General features: G+C 34.3%; 1 protein-coding gene across 2 annotated transcripts in view; it reads right to left on the reverse strand.

The window, feature by feature from the left end:
* FAF1 (Fas associated factor 1) overlaps positions 1 to 15,506 on the reverse strand; it is a 201,143-nt gene that overhangs the window by 63,801 nt on the left and 121,836 nt on the right. For both annotated transcript variants that reach the window (XM_081323426.1, XM_081323427.1), the window contains exons 12-13: positions 12,546 to 12,627; positions 1,733 to 1,887 (exon numbers count right to left, since the gene is read on the reverse strand). In XM_081323426.1, the coding sequence (XP_081179552.1) occupies positions 1,733 to 1,887; positions 12,546 to 12,627 (237 nt within the window). The remainder of the gene's footprint in view (positions 1 to 1,732; positions 1,888 to 12,545; positions 12,628 to 15,506) is intronic.

Here is a 15,506-nt window from a genome sequence, read left to right on the forward strand (position 1 = left end):
CAGCAAGTTGTGGGATGAAAGGAAAGGAGGGGACTCCCCATTTCTTGTAAATGGCAATAGTATAAGATTAATCCAATCTCTTGCCCACATATTTTGTTCCATTGAAAAAACCCCACAGTTGCTCCATTCATAACTACCTTTGAGACTACATTTACTTTAATGGTAATAAAAACAAATGAATGCTGCTTAATCTCAACCAAAATTAAAGTTAAAATGTGTAAGTTTGTGAACTATTATGCAGAAACACAACATATTTTAATTTTAATTTGGAAAGTTTGCTATGTAGAGTGAGTTAAAATGAAAATAAAGACTCTAATGGAAAAGTGAAAATATCTTTTAAACCACACAGTATATATTAAATTACAGTTATCATTTAGAATGTGAAATGAACTTTTTAAGTGAATTAAAAACTAAAAGTTCACCAATCATAAAGAAACTATGATACCTATGTCAAATCAAAGTTCAGGCAACATTATTAAATAATATTATGAGGAATGATTCAATATGCATATTTCATGGATGTTTTGATAGAATGAATTGCCAGGTGAGATTTTATATACAATGAAAGGTCTTTGTATCATCTCAAGAGAACATTAAAGCATTTATTATATAAAGCTTTATTATTTTGTTGAAAGTCAAATGGATCAAGTTAAATTAAATTTTAGGCCAAAAAAAACTTTGTGAGGTTAAATTTCACTTGCTATATTGATTAAACTATTTGTGTACTATAAGTTATTTCTAGCTAGTCACTGGTGCATGAATGTTTCTATATCTAATGATTTGTTGTAGTAAACTTGCACATCTATGTTAATAGAGAACCCACATATCTCCTTAAGGTGACTGAAAAGGCAATGACCTCCATACATCTGACAGATGCCCCTCTAGACAAAATTTTGCAAGTTCTTTCTTCACTAAGTCCCCATATTACAATGTTATGGATCATTACACTCTTTTCCACAGGAAGCTGTTTCTCCCCTCTAAACCATCTGTGAACTCATTTTCTGAATATAGATGCTGATTATACTTCTTAAAAGTTCTATGGCACCAAGAGAGATTGCATCCAGGATACTCCCATTTCTTTCATAAGTCCCTTCATTTCTCCTATTTTCCCATCTGCTAGTTCCTGCTGAGAGATGGAAAAGATTGGTCTGGAAGAATGATGGAAGAACAGAAGGTGAAAGAAGTTGTCAAGGGATGATGTATTCTGAGAGCTCACTGCTTGGAAATAATTCATTGTACAATTAGGACAAATATAAATACCACCTCAAAAGTAGACCATTAAAACATTGCTTTAAATTAATGAACAAAAGGAACGTATGTATACATAAATGGAATTCTTGGTATTACTTCAAACTTAAATAATCATATGAATTATTTCTAACAAATGAAAGTATGGGCCTGATTGTATTATAAAAAGTCTTAGAACTCTAAAATAGTTGACTATTTTGCTTGAAAATCTATTTAAAGACTTTAGAATACAGTTGAAATTTCATGAAATTATTCCTCTTTTCCACTCAGTGAATTTTCCCCCTCCCCCATCCTTATGTACATTCAAATCTATTCTATAATGTTGGAAGACATTCTGGAAAACTGTGAAGGAGATAGTAGGGTTGTATTGAGGTAAACAATATTTTTGTCTTGAAAGTAGAGTTCTGCTCATGTAGTATTTAGTTTCATCTCAAGCAAAGATACCAAATTTCTCAGGTTTTAAAAATAATCCATTTCAACTTACCTTGCTCGATTTGCTTCTTTTGTCATATCCCATGCCCATGTTATAAAGTTTTGACTCAGGTAGGAAACAATAGATTCAGCACAAAGCATTTGAGAGCAGAATACATTAGTCAGCACACTTTCATCCTGGTGGAGGTAGACAGCAAGAAGCTTTCTCTGTAAAACAGAAAATCAGTATTAGGATAAAGACGGAAATAATTTCTCATACTTTTCACAATATAAATGTAATTCATGTCTTACATCTAATCAAGTATTTATTTGAATTTCAGTAGAACATACTTCACTGTATTTCAGTCTTCATATATAAACTATCCTTATACAATATAAGTTCCGTTCAGAAGAGTTATAACCATTGCTGGCTGCCTAGAGATTCTGGCAGCTGAAGACTAAGAAAGGAGGTTGGGGAAAGTTGGTATAAACCAAGGTTTCTCAATCTAAGATGTGGCCTTAAACACATGCTGATTGAAGAATTCTAGATATTGGTCTACATGTCTTAAAGCTGATGAGATTGAAAAATATTAATATAGGCAAAGCTACCACAAAACAGTTGTTCCTGGTGGAATTACTGAGGAAATAGATTAAATGAAGCCTATTTGTAGAACTTTATTCTTACATTAACAATTTTTTGTTTGTATTACAAAATGAAAACATGATTATATTTCCGTATGATTATTAATATATTAAGTGCTAATCACATTTGCTGGAAGTATTGTCTGACTGCTTTACAAGGCATAACTTTACCAGCCTTTAAGTAGGGAGAAAAATTCAACAAAGGAATGCTATAGTCAGTGGCAGCCTTGTATTTTATATAATATACAGTGCTACTTAATTCTAATAGTGTGTGCCTTAATACACATATAATGTAATCTTTTCATCAAATCTTTCTCATATTTACCAACCACATGCATTTTTGTCATAGCTCTATGGAAACAGCAGTCTTGCTAATCCTATTCGCATATTTGTTTCCTGGTTGATTAAATTTAAGTCTTTTTATCTCATAACTTTCTATGGCTGTATAATTATAATTAATTTACACTATATTACTAGTAAATAGAATAATTTACATAACATTCTAGGGAGGATAATTATAACTAACCATCAAATTTGCTCTGAACTACACTAAATAAATTATACTAAAATAAATATCTAATACAAAAAGAAGAAAAAAAGCACATCTTAAAACAATTCTAACACTAAATAATGTCAGAAAATAAACTCAAGGAAAATGTTGGAAGGAGTATATTTTTTCTTTAGGAGGCTAGAACTGGAGAAGCGAAGACCTATACATGTATCACTAAATAAAGAAAGAAAGAAAAATTAATATATAAGTTCACATAATGTACTACCCTGCCTTTTTTTCCAAGAATCATTCCAATTTTCAATTTTCAAAGTTAGAACTGAAATACTATCGGAGAAGATAATATACCTTATAATAAGGGAATTGCCATGAGAAGCATAGTTTATTTTAACAAGGTTCAAAGTTCTGTGAAAAAGAAGATTATTTTTTTTTGCCATGACCAGCACAGAATCAACATATTCTGACAGAGGTAAAAAAATTTCTTCTCAGTAAACCTACTCCTATATATGAAAATACCCCAATTTGTTAACATGTCTCTTTATCATGGATATATAATCAATCTTCCATAATATTTTTCCCAATAACAATGTCAGTAGTAAACTACTTTGGAATTTGGAATTTGAATTTGCTTGTAATATAGCATATTGAGAAAAAGCATGTAATGGGTTATTGGGAAAAAAATGGCACTAGGCATGTCCAGCTTAAAAATACTTCTATGAACTATATGCAAGCCATGGCTATCTTTATCCTAAAATGTCAGTGACAAATAAATACATGGAAAGTTAATTTGTAATGAATGATTTCTTTTTAAATCAATGTTTTCAAAAAACAGAGTTTGGGAAAATTCTAAGATCTATTTTAAAAAGTATGGGATCATTTGAACATAGACTTTGGAAAAGGGATTAGACATTACATTAATGTTTGTCTCCTTTAATTTAAAAAGTTATTCCAAAGTATACATACTTCAGAAAAGGCCACCAATAAGCCTAACATGCACAGTTCCATATAAGTGCAGTCAACAATGTTGACTGAAACTAAACTTGAAAATCCAGGGCACTAATGCACAATATCAGGCAATAAAACAGCATCTCTGTGGTGATATTTAATTTAAAAAAGAAGAAAGAGGCAGGAGAAGATCAGGCACTGTCTGTTTTGGAGGATCAGCCATTCTGCATTTCAAAGCATGGATCCCTGCAATATCCAGGTTACTGTGCTAGAATCTCCACTATTATACAGCAGTTGTAAGAGAGGGAGGGCAAAGATGTGTTTACTCAGTGATTAGGGCCTTAGAATAAGCCGCTAGCTCCTAGAGAGACAGCTCACCATTTATTCATTTGGACCAATTCACAAAGCCTAGAAAGATTAAACATCCATGCTGAGAAGACAAGCGAATGCAGACGGTGAAAAAGAAATAAAAATTCTTTAAAAACTCTTAGATGACTTCATTATTTTTCCACAAGGAAACTTTAGGAAAGTGTTTAGTTAGAGAAAAACCCACATTGACCTCTCCCTAAACCCTTAATCTTTCCTTTGTGGTGGGACTGCTTTGTGGTAAGCGGATGGCTTTGCTCTCCTCTTTTCACTGAAAGCAGAGAGACAGGAAAAAAAAAACTCTTGAGAAACTCCTTTCGTCCCAAAGAAACAACCCCATGAAACTGTTAAATATAAGAGTCCATGTGAACTAACCTTCCAAAATAAGTACAGTTTAAAACTATAAGTTGGGACCAAATAGTAGAAAACAAGGCAGGTTCACACTTATAGCATATGTAAACAGGGAAATGTATAAAAACATTTAACATCTACATATGTGGAACTACCAGATTCACATAGTTTAATTTTGTCATTGATAATTGCAGTTGGTTGAATTTGTTCTTGCTACATATGGCAGAAAAATGTAACAGGCTCTCCTATAAAAGTTGATTCCAATTAAAGAGGGTATAGAAATTTCCCAAAATGCTCTGTAGGATAATTACTCTTCCCTCTGACTAGTAACAAATCAAAACTACAAACCTGGATTTTCAATAGTAATATTCCTATGAAAAACCTCTATATGTAACATAGTAATTCAAATCTTTACACTTCCTAACAGAATCTATGTGTGTTATCTGCCTGGATCTATTGCTCTTGCAACTGATTTCACGAAAACATCCAGGTAAGTTTGACAACTACTGTAAATAGCTGTCTCCAATGTATTTTACCAAGGAATTGTATGGTCTTCACAAAACCTAACTGTTTTGGAGAAGCAATGAAATAATAAAAACTAGAAAAGGACCATAAATCAGAATGAGGAGGGGTTCTGGACAGGCTGCCTATTCTGTTACTGAAGCCTTTCAGTGAAGTATTAGGATAATAGGAGCTTTGCTCCTTTAGATCTTCTTCTGTGAGGGGAAGTGAGGTAACAAGATTACTTAAAAGGATATTTTCTATTAAAAGTGTTACTTGGAACAATTGTAACCAGGGCTTTTTTTCTCATAGAATGCTCAAAACGGAGTTCCGGCACCTTTTTTGGATGGAACCTTGTAGGGTAGGCAAGGCAAATTGTATGACATGTGTGAGTTCCGGCACCTTTTTCTTTTACAAAAAAAGCACTGATTGTAACTATTTGGAGAACTTTAGCTTCTACATATCTATTAAAAAAACAACAACCCTTGTGGGCTTCGGATGGGAGAAATTAAAACATGCCTAGTTTGGGGGGGCCTTTGGGGGAGGCATTTAGCAAATTTCATTTGAGAGTGCGTTCAAAAGAATAATTAGAAAAGTCAGAGGTTAGAATCAAAATTTTGTCAACATTTTTGTAAAATCTCCAGCATATGTTTATTTTTGAAACAGGCGACTTCCCTTGAAGTAGATTTGATGTAGTAAACTAGACGCTGTCATTTAATTTTAAGAAGCCAATTTAGCACACCTAGCTAGGAATAGTGTGTGCTGTAATTAAGAGTAATGTGTTTTTATCTTATAAAATGCAGCCATATTGGTTCTACCAGCTTTTAAAAAAAGCAGAAAATTACAATAATACAGCATATGATGATGAAACATTATTTGGTCAGCATAAATTTTAGCAAAATGATAGTGTTTGGGGAAAAATATTATAAAATTATATATTATATATAGCTTGAAAATTCACTTTCAGCATGTTTGGGACACGTTAATTCTAAACTATGGGTATGCAAGTATATATTTTTTATTTAACTACGTAAGAGTTATAGTGTAATTATACATGCCTGCTAAATAACCTGTATCCCCAGGTTTGACCTATGTATCAGAAGCTACATCTATAGTCCAGCTTCTGCAAATGTATTGGAACTTTCCTTCACTCTCCACATCCTTCATCATATCCTCAGATCTGTTCTGGAGCCTTGTAGTAGGAAAGAATGAATCCATTCTAACAACAAATATATTTGCCAGCAGAATGACTCTACTATACAGAACCAGATGTTGTTTTGGCATATCTTACCGCTATTATTCCTTCCTCTTAAGAAAATGGTTCAAGATTGAGATAATATTTCCTATACCCTAAATTATATTAAAGAGCCAGTTTGGTGTAGATACCAGACTAAAAACCTGGAGACCATGTGTTCTAATTCCACCTTACTCAAAGCCAACTTGTTGATCTTGGTACGATCAATCTCTCTTGACCCTAGGAAGGAGAAAATGGCAAACCACTCCTGAAATGTTACCAAGATAACTTCAGGGACTTATCCAGGTAAGAGTCAAATAGTGACTCAAAGGCACCAAAACAATGTCGATCAAAAAAACCTGTAGTCAAGGTTTATTTAAGAACAAACAAGATTTAAATACTTGTATGAATGGACAACATTTTCCACATGCATTTAAAAGAAACAACCAGCACTTAACAGTTAAAGTTGCCTAATGGAATTATAATCCACTAACCACTGGTCTCAATTGAATGGAAGAAAAAAACACCTTATAGCCTGAATATTTTTTCCCACTATAATGAAGCCACCAATTTTTAGCAATTCTAGAAATCACATATGAATTTTTATAAAATTTATTTTTTTGTGTGTGTACATCCATTCTATCTACTATGAAAATTTCTACATACATATGAAGGTTACAAAGGCCACTTAATTGTTCTTTCTAGCTTAATGCAACACAGCCTAAAAGTACAGGCTGAAGAATTCACATATTGGAAAGATACGGGGTACTTCTTTTCTCTTTTCATGCTGTGTTTCTCAAATTGTCAAGGACACTTAGTTTTACAAGCCAATGTACTATGGTTTCTGTGTGGCACTAGGAATTCCAAAATAATTGTACTGCGTATACCATGTTGTTCAGTTTGTGTCTGGGTGTTTTATCCTTGGGGTGGACAAGAGTGGGTTTGAAGTGTGCTCATATGTGGTATATGCAGTACAATGCAGTGAGCCATGTGCGGATCTGTACATTGGAGAAACAAAACAACAACTTCATAAAGTTGTGTCATATGGCACAACATAGGAGAACAAGCCCATCAGGATAAGAGTCAGCAGTCCATCTGCATTTAAGAGATAAAGGCCACTCTTTTAAAGACAGCAAAGTCCACATTTTGGACAGAGGACCGCTGGTTTGAAAGAGGGGTCCAAGATGCCATCTATGTCAAAATTGAACAGGCCCCTCTCAACAGAGGGAGAGGGATATGACATCATCTACCTCCAGTCTACAACATAGTCCTTTCAACAGCTCTGAGAAGGCTCCACACACATTTGCACTACTCAGTGAGCCTGAAGGCCAGATAAGCCTCCAGGTAGCATTAACGACTCACTAAAAGAATGCAAATGAACAGCTTTCTGCAAGGAGTATAAATCTTTCCATTCCCCACCATCCAGTCAGAGCTGAAGAAGCTTCTTGGATGAGAAGCAAAACGTTTTCAAAGAAAAGCAAAAAAGTCCAGTTGCCTCGTGAAAAAGCATCTATGAGCTGGATGACTGAGAATCTCCACAGACATTTCCATTTAAAGAAACCAGCAAGCAAGCTTATATGATGCATCCACTGGATCTGCAGTCAGAATGAATTGTACTAATTATATAAAATAAGACATGTTTAATTCTTTCCCCAGGCTTCTGAATGTTCTCCCTCATGAGAGGAAAATGCATGCAGAGTTTGTTTTTGTCCATGTGGAGGCTTGATAGACTACAGGAAAAATAAAGCAGCCACAGGATCAGATTTTTAGACAGGTTAATAGCAAACTCTCACAGGTATAAGAAACTTGAATTTAGGCCTGGTTTGGGGACAAAATTAGACTTGGTTTCCCAACAAATGTCCTATAGACTGAAACAGGGAGACTTCAACTATATTGTGTTTAATCTCTCAGCAGTTTTAGATAGAATTAATCAAAATTTGCTTCTCCATTTCTGTGTGAGTTTGAAACGGGGGGCAATACAATATTGTAACTCCATTCCTAATGCAAGAATGCTTCAGAGACCAATACTGGGAAACTGTACTTCTGCATACTATTGTGTGATGTCTCAAGATCTATTTTTTCTCCAGGATTATTTAAGATGTATATGATACTGCTGGTGGAGTGGAGAGGCTTATCAAGACTCTTGAGGCAAAGTATCAATATCCTGATGACCCTTAGTTCTACTTTTTCATAAAATCTGAATGAGCAAATGTTCTGCACTATTCTCAGTGTACAATAAATTCAGTGGGTACCAATACATTCAGGCTGAATTCTTATAGGACAGAGACTATGTGCTGTCTAAATACAAAAATTGGGAGGGAGGTGTTCTAGATTAGCATATATCCTCCTTAAGTAACACCAGCTGCCTGCAATTAGTGCAGGTTCGCATCCCACCAGGCTCAAGGTTGACTCAGCCTTCCATCCTTCCGAGGTAGGTAAAATGAGGACCCAGATTGTTGGGGGCAATAAGCTGACTTTGTAATAATGCCGCTTGGGGTGTGTGTGAAAGCCCTAATAAGCAGGCATATACATAGAATGAAGGCTACTGCTAAGCTTGTAAGCCGCCCTGAGTCTTCGGAGAAGGGCGGGATATAAATGGAATTAAAATAATATATATATATATATATATATATATATATATATATATATATATATATATATATATATATATATATATATATATATATATATATATATATATATATATATATATATATATATATATATATATATATATATATATATATATATATATATATATATATGCAGTATAGAAGAATGACTCTATATTCATCTTTTCATTGAGAGTTGAATTTTTTTTATCTTCTTAAATATAATAAGCATACTAACTTTGGTTAGTATACAGGTAGTCCTCGACTTATAAACACAACTGAGCCCAAAATTTCTGTTGCTAAGTAAGACAATTATTAAGTGAATTTTGCCCCATTATATGACCTATTTTGCCACACTTGTTATCACTGCAATTGTTAAGTTAGTAACAGAATTATTAAATGAATCTACTTCACCATTGACTTTGCTTGTCAAACAGTCACAAAACGTGATCACATGACCCTAGGACACTGCAACCATCATAAATATGAGTTGCCAAGCAGCTGAATTTTGATCATGTGACCATGGGTATGCTGCCATGGTTGTAAGTGTGAAAAACAGTCATAAGTCACTTTTTCCAGTGCCATTGTAACTTTGAATGGTCAATAAATAAACTGTTGTAAGTCGAGGACTACCTGTACTAGCCATGTCCTTTCTTAAACAGAGATAAGATATTTTCTGCTTGTTCTTTTTGCACATAAGAACCTAAATAACTTGAGATCAGAATTCCTGTCAGATTCCCTTCTATGACACAGACCTGATACAGACCTTACTAAAGCCATGAAATGAAGTCATGTTGCTTCTGTCACAACTATCAGGTTGTAACCTTATGGTTAGGCAGATGATCAGATTTCTTCATAGTCATATCCACTCCATTCCAGCCACTTATGGAATGCTTTCTAAATAATTATACCAATGATCAGCAGAGATCTAGCTGTCACAAACCAGTACTTGGACAGTGTAGGCTTTTTGTGATAGCAATTCTGATGCAGATGATAATAATAAGTGATAATAATAATAACCATACAGATATAACAACAGATAATTTAATATAATATTTACATTAGATAATGATGTATTTTCAGTTATAGTCTTTAAAAGTAACAGAATTATTCACATTTACTTCATTTATTTGACAAAAAAGAATTACTGAATAGGTATGTATGAACAAAAATGTTTTCTGATCAACAATATTTTCCTTATTTTTGTTTCATTTAAAAAAGAATCAGATCTCAAACTTTCTCTATATTTTCTGCTACAAAAATGTAATGTACAAAGAAACTAAGATTTGCTCTGTTGCTAAAGCTCAATTTGAATAGAGATCCCTTTCCTTAGATAACAGTGAAAATTTTCCCAAATAAAGGACAAGATCTGCACTTACTCTTGGCTGTGAAGTGCTCTCAAATTAAATCAGTTTGAAGTGGTTTTCATTAAGATGGATTGAGTGTGGCATCGTGAGAAACACTTTATCAAATGCAGTGTTTTACTTAGTGATTAACTATATACCAGTTGATGAAGCTCCCCAAATCCTTCATAATCCCACCACTCCAATAAACATTTAATGAGCATATAAGTTCAAAAAGCCCAGCAGAGGATTTAAACTTTCAATCTTGTTTTTATTTACTCTTCCAACTCAATTTCTCACTTCAAGTTAAGATTGCTATTGCTTGAAGCTCATCTGTTGCCCTGGTAAAATTAAGTGCCCTGCGCATCAGGACAAAACACATAGGTTCAGATTATAGTTTTTGCGGAGATAGAATAAGAGAAGATAGATAGATAGATAGATAGATAGATAGATAGATAGATAGATAGATAGATAGATAGATAGATAGATAGACAGACAGACAGATAGATAGATAGACAAATATTCTTTTTAAAATAAAGTTGCTAATGTTCAAAAATATTGCTAAAGAAACCTCTTCAGAAAAACTGCAATCATAAAGGCCAATGAATAGTAATAATAAGGGAAACCCACGATGCATCAATTTACTTTTTTACTCTGTAATTGTTATATTAATCTACAGAATAATAAATATCACACAGGGAATTAAGTATTCTCAAATATTTAATCCTTTGGGGAAGAAAAAGTGTACAATTTTTATTGATGTTTACAGGTTTTTACAAAATGAATATATGCTGTTAGAATGCATGCAAATGATCAAGGTTGACATTTCTGTAATATCATATTATATTTAAATATTTAGATTTTTGATTGTATAAATATTTTTCCATTGGATCTTAATGGGTGGAATCATCACGATGCTTGTTCGATATTAAGACACTGAGTACTGAGAACCAAAAAAGGATGCTGCTTGATATTGATTAGCCTTACATTAAGCATCTAAGCTACACTGTACTTTATATGTAAACAGGGATGTTAATTCATTTATTATATATAAGCTATTTCTTGTGCATGAGGACCAGTTTGATGTAGGCATCAAGCTAGAAACTGGGAGACTGTGACTTGTAGTTCTGACTTAGGCACAAAGACAACTGGTGATCCTGGGTTAGCCACTCTTTCACAGCTCAAGGAAGTTGGCAATGGCAAACCACTTCTGAAAAACCTTACCAAGAAAACTATAGGGATTTGTCCAGGCAGTTGCCTGGAATTAAAAACTGATTCAAAGACACACACAAAAAAACAATTTAATCAAATATGTAATTAAGATATTCTTACATTTTACAGTATAATAATGCACAACTTTGAACTTTCTCCCATGGTAATAATGAAACTCAGCATATTAATTTATTTATTATGCAGAAAAATCCACAGCTTTCATCTCATTCTTCATTACTGTCTCAGAAAAGATACGTATGCTTTCATAACCAACTTTCTGGGAACACAAAACTGTTCTACCTGCTACCTAATACTACCATGTTTCCCCGAAAGACCTACCCCAAAAATAAAACCTAGCTTGATTTGTAGGGGTGGGCCTTATATAAGCCCTACACCAAAAATAAGCACACACCTAAAAATCAAGCTAGGGCGGGGGTGGGGGGGTGGAGCTTAACATTGCAGCCAGGCCTCCCATGGATTGACATTTGCCTCACCTTGGCCCAGTTCTTCTGCAGCCGAAAGAGTAGCTTCATTCTGCCTCTGAAAATGGAGCTCTGGCCTGCATTTTGCAGTCAGACGCCTTTCTGGAAGGCCTGTGTAGCCGAAAACAGAGCTATGGATTCAATCCATAGCTCGGTTCTCAGCTGCAGAGGCCTTTTCAGAAGGGGCCGGCTGAATGGGGCTGTCGGTGCTGCCGCTGCAAAGTGAGTGGAAAAGACACCCACCGAAAATAAGACCTGGTGCCTCTTTTGAAAGCAAATAAATAAATAAATAATAAGACTGGATCTTAGTTTTGGGGATATACGGTATCACTGGTATTTCTCCATTGAATGAAGACTTTTTAATCCAGTGAAAATCAAGCATTTTTTCAGAAAATTAGCTTTTACTTTTGCAATCTTTTGCATTATTTCCCAGATTGTTTCAACTATCTGGGAAGGGATGCAGAAGACAGTGGATTGCCCAAAAATTAGTCCTTTCCAATCGATGGCACCAATTCAAAATGTTTTTGTTAGTGAGTGAACACTACTTCATGTCCCAATTTTCAGAAGAGACCTAGCAGCAGCAGCAGTAGCATAAAATTGCAAAGTACATTAATATGGCAAAAATTAGGAGACATTTTTATACTGAGTTCCTTTGCCATCTGAATAATATAGTATTTAAAATGTACTTACATCTCTAGCTTTTCCATAGAATGCCTCTTGAAAGGCAGCCTCTAAAGATCCAATAAAAAATACTGGATGGCAGTCACCATATCTGTTTCAGTCCAAAATGTTTCAGTTAGTTCTTATAGTTTTAATAACAAAAAGACAATAGTATTTTTCCCCCAAAACCACATATCCATAATAATAATTCCATCATAATTATTATATATCTAAATATCTGTATATATAATATACATTCACTGAAAATATATTTTTTTAATTTCACACTAAATAACATTGTAAAATTGAGGCACTGGGAAGGGGATAAGGACTTTTATTCTTCATCATAAAAAAGACTGACATTTTTAGAAATCTGAAATTGACATGGCTCCACTGAGGCATTCTTTTAATTCAGCAATTAGTGTAAGCCTTCATGTTAAAGAATAGAATTCTTCTTTAGTTGTTTATTTCTTTTTTCAAAGATAGTGGTGGATTTAATAAAGGTAAACTTAATGGAAAATGCAGTTTGTTTGTTTATTTTAAATTACTTTCTTTAGACCATGCAATGACCAGCAAGTAAAAAAAAACAATTATAAGAGAATAAGATACAAAGAAAATATCATACAAGACAAAAAGAAAACAGAAGCCTAAAATTATAGAATATCAGAGAACTGGTAACAAATATCAACAGCATCAGGGGGAAACCAGCCTTTTACTTCTGATTGAGATAGCAGCCAATAAGAATTTAGCCTCTCTGTTTGCAATAAATGGGTTCTGATCCTGCAGGAGGCATAGAGCTTCTCCCTCAGAGTAGAACTGAGTTATATTAAAAGTGGATATTAAAAAGGTAGAGTGCACAACGTCATAGCAGAGACGGTGGGGGGAAATGGGAAAAGTTGAAAATACTCAAACCGCAAGGACATTCTCTTTACAAAAGGGATTTTCTACTTCCTCCCCTTTCAATACTGATGTAGGGAAATTGTTGAATTTGTCCAAGGCAAAAATGGTGTAGCAAAAGCAAGACTGAATAGATACTTAGCAGGAACAAGGTGGTTCTAGTCTGTGACTAAATTGGTTGTAGTCAGTGAGAATCACCAATAACCCCTAGATCCAACTATCCTGCTGCATTATAAATTCACTGGCAGGTTTCTGTCCTGATTTTCTCTAAACCCAAAGAACTAAATCCAAGGAGAAGCTATAGAAACTTAAACTGAAAAAATGTTTTATTTCAGTTGTTAGGGGGAATTGTCAAAGAGCATTAAGAGGGTCAGTGAAGAAAAAAATTAACTAGTAAGAGAGGTGATAAGTTCAGGCTCTTATCTCAAGGAGAAACATTCCTGATTCAACACCTATCAGAGCATTTGAGATACGACTGAAAGAGAGTGGACAAATTCTTGGACTGGACAATCTCTAAGGTATTGAAGATGTTATAAATGCATACTTATGCACTATTAAACATCTGTGAAACAGGTTTAAGCTTTAAACAGCTTTATGGAGCAGGGAGGCAACACCCCCCCAGAGTCCAATATGTCTTGGTGCTGTTATTACCTTTGTCAGATATAGCTTAATTTGTTCCTGCCAGGTTGTAACCCTGGAATATAACAGTCAAATATTTAAAGGCAGAAGCTTATTCAATGTGATGGTTATCAATGCAACAATGGTGTTTTCAGCACCTCTGTCTCTTTAGCTTTAGAATAATTAATTGTGAACTTTTCCTCCCTCCAAAAATCTGCCAATACCCAAAGACCTCTAAGGGTAATCTGAAAAAGTGAAAGGATTGATGTATCAATTGTATAAAAGCAGCATTACAAAATATCTTGTTTTGAGTTTGTGTGTTTGTATGTGTAAAAGTTTCTTTTGGTTAAGGCTATTATGATAGAATTCAAATAGGTATTACATTGAAGTGGGTCCTGTTTCACCCCTTCACTTACTGGGATATCTGTAGTAAGGTACCCAGCATTGTCATATCTAACCTGGCTGATGGTATTTTCATGTAACATCTTGATTAGATAGAGAAGCCATTGATCTATAAAGATGCACGATAGCTTCTCAACAGCAGGTCACCTGAAATGGATCTTCAATAAGGTTTACATGGGATATCAGGATGGACTCAACAGTTGGTTCCTCTCATTAGGTAATACTGCCATAAACTGGCCTCTGGGGAGGAATATGCTTCTATTTCTGGTATCTGTTAACAGTTGAACTGAAGGATACTGATGACAGCTTTGGTGTGCTCAATGTTCTGGTCAGAAAAGTGAGATTTTATAAGAGATGCAAAGTCTGTTGATTGCAGGTGAGTTTCAGATGGATTTGCAGTTAGCTTCTAGGTACAGTCATACTTTAAAAGTCTCCTTTTGGTGTAAGAGGGCTGCAAGAGATTGATTCATCATCTGTGCCAATCCTTCTAACTGAAAGAGTAATTCAATTATTTGAAAAGTTCTCATTCTTGAAGCAAGGATGGGAATGCTGAAAAAAGGTGAACTATTTTCTGACCAGATGACTTGGAAGCCAGGTAACTTGTATTAAGACTATTGATTGTAACTGGCAGCAAAGAGTTGCCTTAAGGTGTAGCAAAAAGTGCTCTTGGAAGTCCAACTTGCAATATTAGTGTTATTAGTTAGGGCTGTTAAAAGTAATTGTTTTTGTAAACAAGAAATGAGTCCTCTTTCATAGAGGGGACATCAAGCCAATCATCTTTTTGTGGGTGTATGCCCCTTGAAAAGTCAAATATACTGGTGGCTCAACTAGGAGGCAAGAAGGCGAACTTTCTTTGATAGTGAGCTAGTAATATATGCCTAGACTTAAGAGAACTGCACGTTATTCAGAAAATGCACATTTTAAAAAATCCTCGGGCAAAGGAAGATATTTCAAAGTGGCAAAATATGTAGTTCATTGAAAATATATTTTTAAATATTACTCAAACAAGGTTTCCAAATATTCACATATTTGTTCTGACCCTTTGTTATATATATAAATTAATCTGAATAATAA

The sequence above is a fragment of the Vipera berus genome, assembly GCF_964194415.1.
Source record: "Vipera berus genome assembly, chromosome: 3".
NCBI classification, from domain to species: domain Eukaryota; kingdom Metazoa; phylum Chordata; class Lepidosauria; order Squamata; family Viperidae; genus Vipera; species Vipera berus.